Below are 20,504 nucleotides of genomic sequence, written 5' to 3' on the forward strand. Positions count from 1 at the left end.
CAATACAGATGAGAACAAGACACATAAAGTCCCTGTCCTTTTGGTGCTCACATTTTAATAGAGGGCAGAAGGCAATAAAAAAAAAAAAAAGGCAAGGGAACAGATGGGAAAAAAATATAACATGGTAATGGGGCAGACAGTGACTGGAGTAGGGATACTGAAATGTTGAGATGCCCAGGGAAGACATCTCCAAAGAGGGGACATTTGACTGAGATCTGGACCAAGGCGGGAAATTAGCCGGGCTCCTGGAGGAAGAACAGTGATCTGTAATGTTTCTTTCACATTAAATTCTAACATTAAATCATAGATTTTACAGCTTTCCACAAATTACCTTCTCCCACTGGAATATAGCAATAGTTGCTATCTCTCATATGCTGCAAACTTAAAAGCCTTTTTATTTTCTTTTCCAAGTTCACTAATTATTCTAAATCTGACAATAGAAGTGACTCTACTTAAAATTTTAAAATTGGAATTTTTTGCTATTGAATTTTGCCTCAGTATATTTTTAAGAAAAATTTGTCAGTGGAGAATATTGAGGTTTTTTAACATAAAAATTACATGATTTATACAGAGGATGGCAGCCAACATGGAACGGCCTTCCTGTGTGCCAGCATTTTCCAAGTTAAGTGTTTATGTTCATTACCTCATTTAATCCTCACAGCAGTGCTTTCAGTTTAAAGATCCTCATTTTGCCTACTAATTGAGACAAAAAGATCAAGTGTTTTACCAAAGCCACACAGCCCTTACAGCTTGTAAGTCAGAACTGAAACTCAAGTGTATCTAACTTTGAAGCAGGGGCTTTTGGTCACTCCACCTGCCTCCCTATCCCCAACTACCTTTTGCTAACACCACCCATTGTTATATTTCAGCTGAAACAACTTTAAGAGAATTTCAAAGGCAATATGAAAAAATGGAGTTTGGAGTATTCCCAGTGGAGGCAACACACTCGTCAATTGATGAAGAAGGTAAAGAAATATATTGCTGATGTTATTGACCAAATCATTCCTAATATAAATAGATTAGCTGATAAAGTATATTACTATTTCATTGCAGGGTACATTCAAGGCTCCCAAAGGGACAGAGACAGCTCTTTAGTGAACACTGAAGAAGCCAAAACAAAGTCAGAAAATTTCCTCCATGATCAAGCTGGTAAAGTTGATAAAGATGGTAACAAAGTGAATTGCTAATCCCATGTTTGTGGATCTCATTTTCATTTGTTTCATATTTGATTATGTTTATATTTATGCTTAAAATTACCCCCAAAACTGGAAACTTCAGGAGGAAAAAAGCTAAATTTTTCCTTATGGATTTAACCTGAACAACGGTAAAACAGAAGTCAATTTACTAGAATAAAGAAGAAAACATATAAATGGGGAGTCAGATACAATTAGAGCCCAAAGAAAAATGTTTGAATGTTTCCAATGTCATACAATCATTATCATATCATAAATTCTTTTTTTTTTTTTTTTATTATACTTTAGGTTCTAGGATACATGCACAACGTGCAGGTTTGTTACATACATATACATGTGCCATGTTGGTGTGCTGCACCCATTAACTCGTCATTTACATTAGGTATATCTCCTAATGCTATCCCTCCCCCAGACCCCACCCCACAACAGGCCCTGGTGTGTGATGTTCCCCTTCCTGTGTCCAAGTGTTCTCATTGTTCAATTCCCACCTATAAGTGAGAACATGCAGTGTTTTTTTGGGGTTTTCTTGTCCTTGCAATAGTTTGCTGAGAATGATGGTTTCCAACTTCGTCCATGTCCCTACAAATGACATGAACTCATCCTTTTTTTATTGCTGCATAGTATTCTGTGGTATATATCTGCCACATTTTCTTAATCCAGTCTATCATTGATGGACATTTGGGTTGGTTCCTAGTCTTTGCTATTGTGAATAGTGCTGCAATAAACATACGTGTGCATGTGTCTTCATAGCAGCATGATTTATAATCGTTGGGATGCTCTGTCTCACCACTCCTATTCAACATAAGTTCTTTTTTAAAAGCTCTCTACTTTAACATATTGAAATTAGAGCATCTTAAGGCCACAATTTTAGCTGTGAAATTTTATCATTTGCCCATTGTGCTATTTATCCTTATAAAATTTTTCTATTAATATTTGAACATAAGAGCATATAGCACTACATTATATAACATTACATAATAATTATATGTAATATAATATTACAGAATAGTTATAATATAAACTGTTTTTACATTTTTTACTTATAATTTACCATTTATTTATATTACTTCATTGGGAAATATTTTAACCCTCATTATAAGTTACTGCACAATTTCTCTAGAATTCCTGGGGATTTCTAGGAAGTACTAAATTAACAAATATGAAGCTATAGACAGAGTCAAATTGCTTTGCATAAAATTGTTCCAAATTATGTTTCCCCAGTAATATTCAAAATACATGTAATTGTTCCCTCAGTATTTTCTTTTTTTTACTGATAAAATCAATATACTTGTAACTTGTGTAACATTTCATACATTTTTTTCAAGCACTGCACGATAATTCATTTGCATCAGGTTTTCCAAATTAGAAAAGCTTCACTTATAGAACTTCTTTCCAGTGGGACTTTTCACATGACTTTTCAAGTGAATGTTAAAACTGAAAATATTCTTGCAGTTGCTAAACTATTAGAGTTTTTAATCCTGTGTACGTTCTTGTATTTACAAGGTTCAGCCAGCTACAGTGTGCATTTTCATATGTCCTTGAGTGGGTATGAGAGAAATGAAACATTCCCACATTCTGGATATTCATAGGGTATTTCTCAGGAAAGAGCTGATGTCTTCAAATGGAACTAACACAACTGAAGGCCTTACCACAAATTTAGATTCAAAAGGCTTTTCTCCACTCTGAGTCCTCCCAAATCTTCAAAAACGGGAAAATCTGAGGGCTTGACCACATTTCCTACATTCTTAAGGTTTCTGTGCAGTGTGAGCCTTTTCATGTTTATGAGGGAATGGGAAAGAGTAAATGTTTTACCACATTTCTTACATTCAAGTGGCTTTATTTATTTATTTATTTATTTATTTATTTATTTATTTTGAGATGGAGTCTCACTCTGTTGCCAGGCTGGAGTGGCACAATCTTGGCTCACTGCAACCTCCGCCTCCTGGGTTCAAGTGATTCTTCTGCCTCAGCCTCCCGAGTAGCTGGCGTGAGCCATCGCTCCTGGCATTATTTTATTTTTTGTAGAGACAGAGTTTCACCATGTTGCCCAGGTTGTTTCACATTGTTTTAATCCAGGCTGATTATGAACTCCTGGGCTCAAGCAATACACACACCTTGGCCTCCCAAAGTGCTGGGATTATAGGCTGAGTCACTACACCCAGCCTCTATATCATGACTTCTTTCATGGTGAGTAAGGTGACTGGAACGAGTGTTAGGCTTTACCGCATCTCTTACATTCATAAGGTTTTTCTCCCGTATGAATTCTTTCGTGGAGGTGAAGGGAACTGAGGCGACTGAAGACTTGGTCACATTGTTTACATTCATAGGGTTTTTCTCCAGTATGAGTACTTCTGTGGTTACAAAGGGAACTCAATTGACTAAAGGCTTTGCCACATTGTTTACATTCATAGGGTCTCTCTCCAATATGAATGCTTCCATGGTAACGAAGGGAAGTGAAAGAGCTGAAGGCTTTATCACATTTGGTACATTTATAGGGTTTTTCTCCAGTGTGAGTCCTTTCATGCGTCTTAAAAGAACAAGAAAATCTGAATGTTTTCCCACATTCCTTACATTCGTAGGGTTTCTCTCCACTGTGAGTTCATTCATGTATTAGACAAGAACTGGAAACAGTGAACGCTTTACATTGTTTACATTTATAGGGTTTTTCTCCTGTGTGAGTTCTCTGGTGTCTTTCAACTGAATTGAGACAATAAAAAGCTTTCCCACATATCGTACATTTATAAGCTGGATTTCCACTGTGCATTATCATGTGTCTTCTAACAGCTAGAACAGAAACGAAGAATTTCCTACACTGTTCACATTTATATTGCTTCTCTCCATATGGTTTGTATCCTGAGTGAGCTAGGATGTGCCTATTAAGGAGGGAATGACGTACAAAGACTTTTCCACAAATACTACATTCACATTGTTTTAATCCAGTAGAAATGTTCTCATTCAGATCAAGATTTGGAATTTGGCTGACAACTTGTCCATACTGACTACCTTCTTTGCTTTCACACAGTCTCTGTACCATATGATTTCTACAGAAGCCAGGTTCCTGCAAGTTTCCTGCATCACTTCTCTGTAGAGATTCTTCTGAGAAGAATCTAGCAAAGCCCATTCCTCCTGGGTAAAGTTCACAGCCACATCCTCAAAAGCCATGGAGTCCATTCCTCGGCTTCCTGGGTGTCCTGGCGTCAGCTAGGGATGTCCCAATACCCACAGGTCACAGGGTGGCAGAGGCTGCTGCAGAGCCACCTGGGCCTGCCAGAGCCAAGAAGTAGCAGCAGAGACTAACAGGAAGAGCCTACTGTGGCGAAGGCGAGACAAAGCGCCTGCCAGCCAGATCCCGGAAACTTCTCAGTATTTTCTGTTGTTTTAATTTTTGCTTCAGAAATTTATATTCATATTTGTTAACCATTTATATTTCTTCTTTTTTGAGGTGACTATTTTTGTCTTTTGCCCATTTTTCTAAATAGTTATATCAATTATATAGTCTTTGTATAAACTTTCTATATTAGTCTCTTATTTTTCATATATTTTACAAATTGAGTGGTTTGTCTTCTAAGTCAGCTTGCTGTTTTTGAAGTAAAGGTATTTTTCACATTTTTGCAGTCAAATCATTATTTTCTCTTTGTTGCTTTCTTCCTTCACTTTTAGGCTTGAACAGTCTTCCTCTCAATCAGACGTTTATATATATATATTAAATGTCTGAGAGGATAGATTATTATTATATATAAATGTCTAAGTGAGAGAATTGATTATATCATATATAATTATATAAATTTTCAATTTATAATATGTAATATATAATTATATAAATGTCTGAGAGGAAGAAATTTTTATATATAAATAATTGAGAGGACATATATAAATAATAGCTTTACATATACATGTATAAATTTTATATAAATATATATTTGTATAAGTTTATATATATAAACTTATATTGTGGTTTTTTATTCAGTTTTAAAGTGCATCTATAATTTATTTTGTTAAATAATATAGAGCTGATTTTTTTAGTTTCTCCTACTAATTCAGACAGATGTGCTTGCCTGCTGTTTATTTAAAGCCTAGTAAGAATTGAATGGGGCACTGTCAGAAACTCGTGTATGGCACTCTTCCTCCCTTAACACACACAGTCTTCACAGAAGAAGGACCCCACCCCCTGTACATTAAGTTTTTGACTGTCAGGTGGCAACTGACAGCCTCATCTTTGCTGCTGTGGAGTTCCCAACTCCAATCCACAAAGAAAGCCCCACCCCGAGACTGTCTGCTCCCTCTTTGGGGGAGGCAGTCCAGGTTAGAAGCAGGCAGCAGTACCTCTATCCACTGCTGGAAGGATGCCAATATTGCCAGTATCCATGGGTAAAAAAGTCATTCTTCTGCCCCATGTCTCTGAAGTAAGCACAGCCTTGACCTCCAGGAGTCAAGAGGGTGTTAGTTGTCTCAAGAAGGGCAGTGTTGATTGTTTTTTTCTGTTTAGATCCATTGGCATTATAATAAACTGAAATTACTCCTGGTTTTGTTAAAGGTTATTACCTTCATTATCTGCTGCTAGATATATTGACCCATTTAAATGTTATGGTTGTTATTTTAATTAAAAATTGGGAATGTGAGTCCTGGTTCCCTAGGTTTATATTACAATCTTCTTTGGGAGTCACCTACTTTTTTTTTTTAATGCCGTTCTTTAGGAATTCACAATGTTTTATTCACAGATGGAAAAGAATCTGGTGAAACATCCACATTTAGAAGGCATTCTCAAGATGCTGGTCAAGATGTAAAGTTGTATTCAGATACAGGTAAATTAATATTTGGATAATTTTATTCTTTTATAATTGTGGTTCTAAAAAAAAACACAAGTAGTTCCCTCAGAATTTAGAAGAAGAAATGTGTGATTTTTTAAAAAAATGAAAGCATGATTAACACCCAAGTACTCTATTTTAATGGCTACTCTATTATGAAAAGTTGGACATGCAAGAACATTGAAAAACTAATACATGATATGTTGTTTTGGTGAAAAAGAATATTGGGAAGACAGGCAGTCTATCTTTCTGCTCTGCCATCCCTGGCACACAGCTACTATAATAAGCCACAAGATGGCTGCTGGAGCTCCAGCCATGACATCAGTGTACCTAGCAGGAACACTGGAAAGGGAAAGGAAAAGGAAAGCAAAGGACAAAAACTGGCAGTTAGCTGAGTCAGCCAAGTGTGAGGAGCACATGTGCAGGCAAGTGCACACACACACACACACGTGTGCACACACACACAAACTCTGCTTGCCTCTTATTGGCTGTCCAAGCTATAAGGGAAGTTGAGAGATGTAGTTTTTCAGCTGGGCACATTGCTAGCCTTGATAAAATGAGGGTTGCTGTGTGAAGGAAGAGGCTAATGGATGTTGGGTGGACAATTAGCGGCTTCTAGCACATTTCGCATCTTTGCCTGGCTGTTTCTGCTTCATTATGTACCCACTCCCATGGGCGCAGTAAGATCATGGGTTCTTGACTTTTCTGCTCTGGCTTTCAGGAACTGTGAGTCTTTTGATCCCTGAGAACACTTTCAGACAGGGAGGGAAGCAGGCAACTGCTTTTGAAGGCCCTTTGGGATTTTTTTGGGTTGGGATCAGTCTGGCTCCCGCTAGAGACCCTGACAGATGGAACCCTGAGGCAGAGGCTCAGAAGCTTGACTGCAAATGCAGAATTCAAACTCCTGCAAATGCAGGAGTCAGGTGAAACTGCCAAACTCCTATCTCATTAGAGTAGCAGATGAACAAAGATTTACATCACGATGCAGCCTGAGAGCCAACTCAGCTGGGCAAGGACACACTTCAGCACCAAAGAGGACAAGAATCAAGTATAACACTTGAAACACCAGCCTATGCCACCTTTTCTCCATCCCCTCCAACTTGCCTACCTCTTGTCCCCTTACTGTCCCTTGTAGTCTCGTGCTAGTAACTGGAAGTATTCATCTTGTTTTTTGACTCATTCCCTAGATGCTTGTGTTTTCACTTGACTCCTGGAATCCTCTGGCCCCTACATTTCTTCCCTGGTTTTGACTCCTGCCAGACATGACTTTATTCCTGCCTCTCACTTTCATTCTGCTGCACTGGCTTTAAGTCACTTCCCTGAGAGTTTGTGGTGCTGTGATTCCTGACTTAACATTTCCTCTCCAGAGTCTTATTTCTCCCTCCTTCCAACATGTGCTGCAGTGATACAAAAATAATACTTTCTTGGGTCAGATATTATCAATCATGTTTTATCGCAAGTAGTATTGTCCACTAACATTATTAATGGCATTAATTTATCAGCTTATTTTACTTTAGCCCCAACAGAAGACTCGATAGAAGAGGTAACTGCAGATCATCCAGAGGTTGTGTCCATGATTGAGGAGACTATAAAAATGTCACAGGATATGAACTTTGAACAGCCATATGAAAAATATGCTGAAATCTTACAGGAAGTCCTTGGAGAGGTAAAAAATCTAGCCGGGTAATTCTTATCAGTGACTTAACTATTACTGAGAAAATGTTAATCTAGTATGTGTATAATTATTTTAGAGTCTTATGGTGTTGAAATTTGTAGCCTTCAAATTCATGTACATTGTGTAGTCAGCATTGTTAAGTGTGAAGTACCCCAGTGAACAACTACTGATGCTCTTTGGTAAATTTTCAATTATAAACAAAATTATGTAATATAACTTTATGCTTTGAAATTAATTATTCATTAAATTTTATTGTCTTTGATTCAGTTCGGTTAAAAGATGATGCATATTGGTACTAGGTACCAAAGTTGTATGTTTCATCTATGAACTGATTAATTATAAGCCAAGATAAATTTTGCTCCATGGTTAATTAGTTTCATCCAACCAACTTGAACATGCGTTCATAGGGGAGATGAGTGGACACACATGTGCTGTTCCAGTCTAAAGAGGAAAAAAATCCTCAAATGCTATCTATCAATGGCAGGTCAGAAGGCCCGTTGTTTGTTTATAAAGAACAGGATATTCATGTGGGTCTGTTTTGTACAAAGATCTTAAGTAAACATTCAGAGCAAAATCAAAAGCAGAACTAATCTTTTCAGCCCTTGATGAACTTCTGTATATCTCTGTGATTTAGCTTAAAATTGCTATGTGAAGAAAATATATATGATGTTGGAGTATGGAACCTTTTTGTAACACATTGGGTGGTTTCCTCAAGCCCCAGGCTCTACCAGCCTCTCTGACTCTCAGATTCCCATGGCTCCCTTTGAGCTTCCCATACAGACCTTTCAAAGTTTTCTGCATATCTGTCTTCTGGTTGTTCTATCATCCATTTAGTCCTTCAGAAATATTGTGAGTACCTACTATCTGCCCCATACTGTGTTAGATACCAGGAATCTGAAGATGGATTAAACACAGCCCTTTCCTTTAAGGAGCTATCCGTCAGGTAGGGAAGACTGAACTGACATGTAAACCAATAGCTGAGTTATCATGTGCTAGAGGCAAATAGATGTGTATGAGGTGTAGGAATTCCATGAAGGTCAGAGCCATCGTCTCTGCCTGGGAGGTAAGAGAAACCATCGCAGAGGAGATCTGCAAGTGACAGACATGTTTGGGAGTGTGGAATTACCATATTTGCTCTTGAGTGAAATTTTTCTCCATTCTCTTCAGAGTTTATTCTGGAGGATATAAATCCACAAGTAGTCCTACACTTCTGATACAGGAATATTTATAGTATTAGATGGTAAACTGTAGCTCTGGAACCGTTTAAATCATATGAGATTTTAACTCCCAAGCTTATATCAAGTTGTCATTTCTCAAAAGACCAGAGACCTGTGGAGGAGACAGTTTTACCCATCATCAGTTCTATGATCTTTATGATTAGGAGAACTATTCTTCATAAGCAGCTAGAGATATGCTCTTTGAGGTGGGCCTGTACAAGTCATATGCCCATGTTGTTTTGGGGTTTTGGAGGTTTTGTTTTTTATTTTTTAAATTGGATTGTCTCTTTTTTGATTCATGTTTCGTCTATGTATTCTGAGTATGATTCTTTGTTGGATATTTTGCAGTGATCTTTACAAATATCTTCTGTCTTGAATAATAGGAGTTAATTTTATTGAAATCAAATTTATTAATTTTTTCTTTCACAGTTAGTGCTTTTCATGTTCTGTTTCAGAAATATTTGCCTACCCAAAGTCAGGAAGATATTCTCCTAGGTTTTCTTCTGGAAACCTTGCTTTATCTTTCATATTTGGATCTACAGTCCATTTGAAACTAATTTTTGTGTATCAAAAACAATATTCAAATAGCCAATATACATATAAAAAGGTACTTAACATCACTAATCATTTACCACAATGTGGTCAAGTTGTATTTTTTTTCAAGATGGATAACTAGTTGCTCTAACACCACTTATTGAAAAGACCATCCTTTCTCCACTATCATGTATCAAGTGGCCATATATATGTAGTCCCTTTATAGACTCTTTGTTCTATTCCATTAGTCTATTTGTCTGTGCCAGAGCCACATGTCTTAACTACTGTAGTTTTTTGGGGTTTTTTTTTTTTTTTTTTTTTTTTTTTTTTGAGCCAGAGTCTCGCTCTGTCACCCAGGCTAGAGTGCAGGGTGCGATCTCAGCTCACTGCAACCTCCACCTCATGGGTTCAAGCGATTCTCCTGCCTCAGCCTCCCAAGTACCTGAGACTGCAGGTGTATGCCACCATGCCTGGCTAATTTTTTGTATTTTTTTAGTAAAGACGGAATTTCACCATGTTGGCCAGTGTGATCTAGAACTCCTGACCTCAAGTGATCCACCTACCTTGGCCTCCCAAAGTGCTGGGATTACAGGCATGATCCACCATGCCTGGCCCTGCTGTAGCTTTATAATAAATCATGACATCTGAGGGAGTGAATTCTTCAACACCCTGTTTCTCCTGTCATTGCATCCTTCTCTGTGTCATACATTATGTTTTCTTCTGCTTACTTCTTTAAGATTATCTTAGCTATTGTAGGTCCTTTTTACTTCCACATAAATTTTAGAATCAGCTACTCAATTTTCACACACACACACACACACACACACACACACACACACACCCCTCTGCAGGCATTTTGATTAGGTTGCATTGTATCTATTAGATTAATTTGGCTAAGACTATCATCTTTACAATATTGAGTCTTATAATCCATGAACATAAAATATTTGTACAGCCATCCCTCAGTACCCTCAGTGGATATCCTCAGTGGATTATTTCCATGACCCTCACAGATACCAAAATCCATGAATGTTCAAGTTCCTTGTATAAAATGGCATGGTATTTGCATATAACCTATGCACATCCTTCCATATACTTTAAATCATCTTTAGATTACTCATAATGCCTAATATAATGTATATGGTATGTAAATAGTTGTTTACACTATATTGTTCAGGGAATAATGACGAGAAATACAAGTCTGCACATGTTTAGTACAGACGTAACCATCCTTTTTTTCTGAAATATTTTATATCCGTGGTTGGTTGAATGCACAGATGCAGAGCCATGGATACAGAAGACTGACTATAATTAATGTAGGTCTTCTTTAATTTTTCCCAGCATTGTTCTGTAATTTTCAAGGTAAAGGTCTTCAACATCTTTCATTAGGTTTATTTTTAGGTATTTGGTGTATTTTGATGCTGCTATAAATGATATTAGTGTTTTATTTTATTTTCTAAGTGTTTTATTTTATTTTCTAATTGTTGCTGCAACCATTTTTTATCCCATTTTAAAAATTGTGCCTCCCATTAAATTCTGGTTTTTGTCTGAAGCTCACAGCCCATGTGTAGAATAGATATGACTGATGCGCTTGGACCTAATGTATGATCCAGTCCAGGGAAAGCAAATAGGTTATATTTTACTTGCAAATGGATCAGTTAAGCATTTTTTAAAGAATTTCTTAGAATTATAGTTTAACAGTATTTTAAAGCCTTAAAAATGTAGAAATAATGATAGATATTGTTTCTACCAAAGGAAGAGAAGACTCACTCCCTTGCCATGGAGAATGCACAGAAATTATTTTGTTCATACCAAACCATTTGCACTTCTCCCTGTTCTCCCGCCTTGACCAGCTACAGAGCACCCAAGGGAAGCAGAGGCAGAGGGACATGGGACCTTACTCTACAGCAGCTGTGTTCTCTGCTTCTACTGCTCTGAGCACTTTTGTTGAGTGAAGTGTTACACTGACTATATGAAAGGTACTTGCCCAGTACCTAACAGAAAAACAGTAGCAACCTCTAGGGAGATGGGCCTTTTGTGTCAAACGTGCCACTCTGTGTTTTCCAGTTGAAGCTCATGACTTGTTATCCAACTGCACATCTAACCACAGCCTGTTCTCTTATCTCTGCACTCTTCTGTGTCATTAACATGATTTGCTCTGCTTCTCTGTCTACATGGTTTCCCTCTAACATCTGTACCTATCTGTTGTTCATTTCTGTGTACTTGGCACCATGTACTTGGCACCTTTGTATCTGTATACTTGGCACCATCGTTATTTCTTTCTGTGCCTCCTACATCTCTCTGGGTCATGTCCTATTTCTACTCTGCTTCGGTCTCCTATCTATCTATCTATCTATCTATCTATCTATCTATCTATCTATCTATGTATCTATCTATATATCTATTCACAAGTGATAAAATATAAAGTAAACATAAAATAGTGTAGAGTAAGGGAATCCAGAAATAGTATGTTTAAATGCAGAAAAAGTAAATCTTTTAAGTTAAAATCACAAGAGGATAGAAGAATGAGTAATGTACAAAAATGTATACCATTTTTGTCAAAAGGAAGTGCCACTTTAATTTTATTTGATCAAACTCTTGAGAGCCCATTTCCATGATTCTCTCTGGTGACAGCCAGACTGGACATAGACCACATGTAAAGGCTTCTCGGGGCCCTTGTCCTCACCATTCCTCCAACAGGCATAGTCCCCAGCCTCAGAGCCTCCTCACCCCTCTGCCTGGCCACATACTCTGGAATTCTTTAGAATATGAAATCATGGGGAAGGATTTCACCTTCTCCCCACAGTTATCCCAACTAAGGAATCACCTCAATACATTCCCAAAATAAAGCTTTGTGGCCGATTCATCCAAAATTTGCATCTTCAAGTACCCAAGTCCTCATCCCTCAAACCTTTCCTCACCTTAGCTTTGAATGTGTCTGAACTTGAGCAACTTGGGCTACTTCAACAACAGTAGCACCTCTCCTTTCAAGCCATTTCTTTTCCTGAAGCCATGGGAGATGCCCATCATGTTTCATTTCTCTCTTTCTTACTCCAAAATTGCTCAGTATTTGACCTTTTTCCATTTAATCAGAATCATGTGGGATAAATTGAAATCAGAAAGACATCTAATGCATTCAGCTCTGCCACACAAACTTCTCCAAAAAAGGAGCTTGGAGGTCCTGGTTCCCTTCTCAGAGTGGGGATGAAAAAAACATAGCAAGAAAAAATTCAAATGAGTATCTCAATAAATTATCTTGTCACATTAAGGATAGCAGAGTACCTTATTAACATGACAAATGAGTTTGGCTTCAGACTGCAGACCATATAACCTTAAAGTCAGAAACAAGACAATGATATTCCTATGACACTCATTTTTTTTGGGAGATGGAGACTTGCTGCGTTGCCCAGACTGGTCTCAAACTCCTGGGCTCAAGTGATCCTCCCACCTCAGCCTCTCAAGAAGCTAGGACTACTTGCCACCATGCCCATCTGCTGTCACACCCATTCTTAATGATTTATAGAAATTTTAGCTTTATACAATGCCTTGAAACATAATAAGAGGAATAACTATTAGAATAGAGGAGAAATATAATCATTATTGCAGCTGATACTATTTATTTTTTAAATATAATCTAAAAAACAATGAGCTAATAATTTCATTCAGAAATAAGGTAGCCAAAAGAATTTTAACAATCCACATGTGATAAGAACATAAATGTAATATAACTAAGTTTGAAATAAAGATGAAGGATCCACATGAATAAAATTATTAAAATTTTTAATGTGAACAAAAGCAGATATCAATAAATAGAGACATAAATTCTTATATGTAAAGACAAAATCTTATTAAAGTATCTTTCTCAGTTAATTTATAGATTTGATACAGTTCTAATAAAAATATCAATTTTTTTCAAAACTGACAGCATGACTCTAAAGTTTATCTGAAAGAACCAATAACTGAGACTAAAACAGTTCGACAAAGAAGTATGACAGAGGGAGACTTACTCTACCAACTAGTAAAGTATGTTGTAATGCTACAGTGGTATATAGGCCTGATAAACATACCAGAAGCAACAGAACTACAAAGAGGGTACAGAAACAAACTTCAGTGTGGATAAAAATTTAGTATATGCCAAAGGTTACATCACAATCCAAAAGGAAAGAATTATTTAACGGTGTTGATAAAATTAACTGTTGGGAAGAAACTATTTAGATTCTCACTTTCTATCAAAATAAAGATAAATTCCATATATACTAAATAGTTAAATGTAAAAATGGTATTTTATTTAGACTAGTAAAAAGTGTATTAACATTGAAATGATTTGGAATGGTCAACAATTCCAGACACAAATGCAATGGAAGAACTTGTAAGAGCAAATCTCAACAGACTATTTAATAATGACCATCTCTCTAAAAAAATTATGCAAGTCAAAAATGTAAGGCAAAGGACAAGCTGGGGAAAGTATTTATAATAAATATAACATTAATTTCTTAGAACTCTGTAGAGAATCTAATATCTGATCAAAAAGCAAGCAAGGGATATAAGCAGATTTTATCAAAGAAGAAATACAAATGGTTCATTGAAAATTTTTAGGCACTGGGTTTCTCAAGTTGCCCACTTGACCCTCTTCCAAGTTGTACTTTCCTTTTTTTCTTTCCTTTCCTTTCTTTCCTTACCCTTCTAAAGCTTTTTAATAAACTTTCACTTCTGCTCTGAAACTTACCTTAGTCTCTTCTTCTGCTTTATGCCCCTCAGTTGAATTATTTCTTCGAAGCAAGCAAGAATTGAGGTTGCAATAAAAAAATTTTTTAAAGAAAAATTTTAATGTTTGTTTCAATAAAAATTAAAAGAATGAGATACAATTTCTCATCTAATTGGCAAAGTGTTTTGACAATCAGTACTAGTGAGGCTGTACTGATAGCCTCACTTTCAAACATTGTTAGGAAGTATGAAAATTGATACAGATGCTTTTGGCAGCAGTGTGGCAATGTGTATGAAAAGAGTTTAAAATGTTTACTCTTTCATTCCCTATGACCTGAAGTCATGTCAGGAATCTAATCTGAAGAAATATATAATATTTGGACAAAGATTCACAGATGTTGTATATAAAAAACACCATGTTAGTAAAATAAAGATTTTATATATAAAGATTTTCATCACGGTGTTATAGTAAAATTAGAAATGGCATAAATATTTAACAATAAGAGGTTATTAAACAAATTAAGGTTTTTTCATAAAATACTATAAAACCATTAAATTTTATTTCAAAAAAAAGGTTGAATGAAGAACTAAAAATAGAACTACAATACAATCTAGCAATCCCACTACTGGGTATCTGCCCAAAGGAAAAGAAATCATTATCTCAAAAAGATAACTGCACTCATATGTTTATCGCAGCTCTATTAAGAATAGCAGTGATATGGAATCAACCTAAGTGTCCATCCATGGAAGACTGGATAAAGAAGATGTGTTATACAACCCACTCACTTTGTTTAAAAGCCTTAGCCACCCCTCCCTTCCTGTTTGCAGATTTCATTGCAGTGGCACTCTCTTCACTTCATGCCTGTCATATTTCTAAGCATTAGGCACACCTGCTAGCCTGAATTAGGAGTCTGAGCCGCCCCTCCCTTCAGGTGCAGACATCTTGGTGCCGCAGCATCCTTTCCACTTCATGCCAGGACATATCTCCAGGCATTTGGAGCATCCACTCTTCTAGGTCCTCCAAATGAGGAGCTTAGCCTGCCCTAAGGATAAGGATGAGGAGTTTAGGCTGCCCCTCCTTTCCCAGGCAGAGAACTTGGGGCAGCAGACGTTTCTCCACTCCATGCCCTGGCACATGTGTGGGTACTTGGTGACCATGCCCAGATCCCCTTTTGGAGCTGGTGCTGGTGCCTGCCATTGGAAGACATGTAGGTGGGTCGGCCCAGTTAGGCCTCACTCAGCTTGGTCTCCTCTCCAGGGCTGAGGGGGAAACTCAGACCACTGTGCCTTCCACCTGACAGCCCATTGCCTGAGGCAACATAGAGCTTCTCATGATAAACAAAGATCAAGCATATACTCATCTGCGTTGGCTGCAGCCAGCCCTTATCTGCAAGTACCGCCTGTTGGCTCAGAGGTTGAACTGCAATACCCAATAGAAATAGATTTTTTTTTTTCATTTTTATTTTATTTATTTATTTATTTTTCTTTTTCTTTTTTTTTTTTTTTAATTATACTTTTAAGTTCTGGGATACATGTGCAGAACGTGCACATTTGTTACATAGGTATACATGTGCCATGGTGGTTTGCTGCAACCATCAACCCGTCATCTACATTAGGTATTTCTCCTAAAGCTATCCCTCCCATAGTCCCCTACCCCCCAACAGGCTCTGTTGTGTGATGTTCCCCTCCCTGTGTCCATGTGTTCTCATAGTTCAACTCCCACTTATGAGTGAGAACATGTGGTGTTTGGTTTTCTGTTCCTGTGTTAGTTTGCTGAGAATGATGGTTTCCAGCTTCATCCATGTCCCTGCAAAGGACATGAACTCATCCTTTTTTATGGCTGCATAGTATTCCACGGTGTATATGTGCCACATTTTCTTTATCCAGTCTATCATTGATGGGCATTTGGGTTGGTTGCAAGTATTGTGTTGTGGTATTGTGAATAGTGCCACAATAAACATACATGTGCATATGTCTTTATAGTAAAATGATTAATAATCTTTTGGGTATATACCCAGTAATGGGATTGCTGGGTCAAATGGTATTTCTAGCTCTAGATCCTTGAGGAATTGCCACACTGTCTTCCACAATGGTTGAACTAATTTACACTCCCACCAACAATGTAAAAGTATTCCTATTTCTCCACATTCTCTCCAGCATCTGTTGTTTCCTGACTTTCTAATGATCGCCATTCTAACTGGAGTAAGATGGTATCTCATTGTGGTTTTGATTTGCATTTCTCTAATGACCAGTGATGACGAGCTTTTTTTCATATGTTTGTTGGCCACATATAAATATCTTCTTTTGAGAAGTGTCTGTTCATATCCTTTGCCCACTTTTTGATGTGGTTGTTTGTTTTTTGTCTTATAAATTTGTTTAAGTTTCTTGTAGATTCTGGATATTAGCCCTTTGTCAGATGGATAGATTGCAAAAATTTTCTCCCATTCTGTAGCTTGCCTGTTCACTCTGATGGTAGTTTCTTTTGCTGTGCAGAAGCTCTTTAATTTAATTAGATCCTATTTGTCAATTTTGTCTATTGTTGCAATTGCTTTTGGTGTTTTTGTCATGAAGTCTTTGCACATGCCTATGTCCTGAATGGTATTACTTAGGTTTTCTTCTAGAGTTTTTATGGTTTTAGGTCTTATGTTTAAGTCTTTAATTCATCCTGAGTTAATTTCTGTGTAAGGGGAAAGGAGGGGGTTCAGTTTCAGTTTTCTGCATATGGCTCACCAGTTTTCCCAATAGCATTTATTAAACAGGGAATCCTTTCCCCATTGCTTGTTTTTGTCAGGTTTGTCAAAGATCAGATGGTTGTAGATGTGTGGTGTTATTTCTGAGGGCCCTGTTCTGTTCCATTGGTCTATATATCTGTTTTGGTACCAGTATCACTCTGTTTTGGTTACTGTAGCCTTGTAGTATAGTTTGAGGTCAGGAAATGTGATGCCTCTAGCTTGGTTCTTATTGCTTAGGATTGTCTTGGCTATACGAGCTCTTTTTTGGTTCCATATGTAATTTAATGTAGTTTTTTCTAATCCTGTGAAGAATGTCAATGGTAGCTTGATGAGGATAGATTGAATCTATAAATTACTTTGGGCAGTATGGCCATTTTCACAATTTGATTCTTCCTATCCATGAGCATGGAACGTTTTTCCATTTGTTTGTGTCCTCTCTTATTTCCTTGAACAGTGGTTTGTAGTTCTCCTTGAAGAGGTCCTTCACATCCCTCATAAGTTGTATTCCTAGGTATTTTATGCTCTTTGTAGCAATTGTAAATGAGAGTTAACTCATGATTTGGCTTTCTGTTTTTCTATTATTGGTGCATAGGAATGCTTGCAACTTTTGCACACTGATTTTGTATCCTGACACTTTGCTGAATTTGCTTATCAGCCTAAGAAGATTTTGGGCTGAGATGATGGGGTCTTCTAAATATACAGTCATGTCACCTGCAAAGAGAGAAAATTTGACTTCCTCTCCTCCTATTTGAATACCATTTATTTCTTTCCCTTGCCTGATTGTCCTGGCCAGAACTTCTAATACTATGCTGAATAGGAGTGTTGAGAGAGGGCATCCTTGTCTTGTGCCAGTTTTGAAAGGGAATGCTTCCAGCTTTTGCCCATTTGGTATGATATTGGCTATGAGTTTGATATAAATAGCTTTTATTATTTTGAGATATGTCCTATCAATACCTAGTTTATTGAGAGTTTTTAGCATGACAGGGTGTTGAATTTTATCAAAGGCCTTTTCTGCATCTATTAAGATAATCATATGGTTTTTGTCTTTGGTTCTGTTTATGTGATGAATTATGTTTATTGATTTGCATTTGTTGAACCAGCCTTGCATACCAGGGATGAAGCCAACTTGATCGTGGTGGATAAGCTTTTTGATGTGCTGCTGGATTTGGTTTGCCAGTATTTTATTGAGGATTTTTGCATAAATGTTCATCAGAGATATTGGCCTGAAATTTTATTGTTGTTGTTTCATCCCTGCCAGGTTTTGGTATCAGGATGATGCTGGCCTAGTAAAATGAGTTACGAAGGAGTCTCTCTTTTTCTATTATTTGGAATAGTTTCAGAAGGAATGGTACCAGCTCCTCTTTGTACCCCTGGTATAATTCAGCTGTGAATCCTTCTGGTCCTTGACTTTTTTTGGTTGGTAGGCTATTAATTACTGCCTCAATTTCAGAACTTGTTATTTGTCTATTCAGGGACTTGACTTTTCCTGGTTTAGATTTTAAAGAAACTCAATGCAATCCAAAAGAATGTTGAAAACATACACAAAGAAATCAGAAAAACAATTTAGGATTTGAAAGATGAGATAGATTTTTCTAAATTGTAGAAATGAAAAATTTATTGAAGGAATTGCGAAATACAGTTGAAAGCTTTAACAATAGCCCAGCACAAGCAGAAGAAACAATCTCAGAGCTGCAAGACAGGGCTTCTGAATTAACCTAGTTAGACAAAAAAAAAAAAAAAAAACTCTTCCAAAAATATGGGATTATATATAGTGTCCCAGCCTACTAGTTATAGGTATTCCAGAGGAAGAAGAAGAAAAAGTAAAAAGTGTGGAACACCTATTTGAGGAAATAATTTAAGAAAACTTCCTTAATTTTGTCAGAGATCTAGACAGCCAGATGTAAGAAGATCATAAAACTATGGTAAGATATAGTGCAAGAAGTACCTCACCAAGGCATATAGTTATCAGACTATCTCATGTCAATGTGAAGGAAAAAAAAATCCTAAAAGCAGAAAGAGAGAAGCATCTAATCACTTATAAAAGAAATCTCATTAAACTAACAACAGACTTCTCACCAGAAACCTTACGAGCCAGAAGATATTAGAGTCCTATTTTTGGTCTTCTTTAATCCTTTTCCTATTTGCCCCTAGCATACTCACTGGTGGTAATTGCAGCTGTAGTGTTTACCCTGAGATAACTTTGCCATGAAATACCTCGCTTTTATTATTATTTTATTGCTCTAGTATAGCAACTTTGGAAATAAAAGATATCATTCTTTTTATAGCATTCTGTTTTTAGTAGTGATATTTCCATTTACAAAATATAGTAATTCTCAATTGCTGAAAATGTCAAATCCTAGAAAATGTAGCATTCCTACACGTGATGTTAACATCATTCTCATACAGTTCTTGGCCAAAGATTCATTTCATGAATCCAATTTTTCTGAAGTAGTTCTGATGATTCAGATGATTCTGACGTTAGTTCTGTTAAGAAATAACTCCAAGACCAGTTTTTATACTTTATTTTCACATTGAAAATCAGTCAGATTTGCTTCAGCCTCAAAGAGTTCATTTATATAAAATCAAATGAGTGCTGGCAGTGAACTGCAGTTTTTTTTTTTTTTCTAAATGGGAAAAGGGTTTTAAAAAATGCCAGGCAAGAATTTTATATCCTGCTAAACTAAGTTTTATAAATGAAGGAGAAATAGTCTTTCCCAAACAAGCAAACAATAAGGGAATTCATCACCACTAGACTGTACCTACAACAAATGCTCAAAGGAATTCTAAACATAAAGGCAAAAGGGTGATATTCAGCATTGTAAAAACACATGAAAATATTAAACTCTTTGCAAGTATAAGACCTCTTTACAGGTCTTATGATGCAATAACAGAATTGAGACTGCAAAGCAAGTAGGTAATAATTAGCATTATGACAACAGGCTATCAATATTACATGTAATACTAACATTAAACATAAATGGGCTAAATGCTCCACTTAAAAGATATTGGCTGATGGAATGGATTTTTTAAATAAACCCAACCACGTGCTACATACAAGAAACCCACCTAACAGGTAAATACATTTACAGAGTCAAAGTAAAGGGATGGAAAAAGATATTCCACACAAATGGAAACCAAAAGCAAATAGGAGTAGCTATACTTACATCAGATAAAACAGATATTAAATCAACAATAGTTTAAAAAAGACAAAGAAAGTCATTATATCATCGTAAAAGGATCAACTGAACAAGAAAAATGCCATTTCTAAATATATATGCATCGAACACCACAGCACCAAGATTCATAAAACAAAATGCAACTAGACCTAAGAAAAGAGATAGACAGCAATGTAATCATAGTAGGGGACTTCAGTACTCTACTGACAGCACTAGACAGATCATTAAGGCAGAAAATCCACAAAGAAACTCTAGGCTTAAACTGGACTCTAGACCAAATGGACCTAACAGACATTTACAGAACAGTCTACCCTACACCTGTAGAATATTCATTCTTTTCATCTGCCTATGGAACATTCTCAAATGACCACATGCAAGGCCACAAGACAAGACTCAAAAATATTTTAAAAATTGAAATCATATAAAGTACCTTCTTGGACCAAAGTGGAATAAAACTAGAAATCAATA

General features: G+C 36.6%; 1 protein-coding gene across 1 annotated transcript in view; it reads left to right on the plus strand.

The window, feature by feature from the left end:
* The window catches only part of AK9 (adenylate kinase 9), a 184,121-nt gene that overhangs the window by 74,764 nt on the left and 88,853 nt on the right, over window positions 1–20,504 (plus strand). Inside the window, exons 14-17 of the mRNA XM_030928725.1 lie at window positions 870–965; window positions 1,054–1,149; window positions 5,912–5,995; window positions 7,516–7,664. Coding sequence (XP_030784585.1) covers window positions 870–965; window positions 1,054–1,149; window positions 5,912–5,995; window positions 7,516–7,664 — 425 coding nt within the window. The remainder of the gene's footprint in view (window positions 1–869; window positions 966–1,053; window positions 1,150–5,911; window positions 5,996–7,515; window positions 7,665–20,504) is intronic.

Source organism: Rhinopithecus roxellana, chromosome 4 (assembly GCF_007565055.1).
Source record: "Rhinopithecus roxellana isolate Shanxi Qingling chromosome 4, ASM756505v1, whole genome shotgun sequence".
Lineage (NCBI taxonomy): Eukaryota > Metazoa > Chordata > Mammalia > Primates > Cercopithecidae > Rhinopithecus > Rhinopithecus roxellana.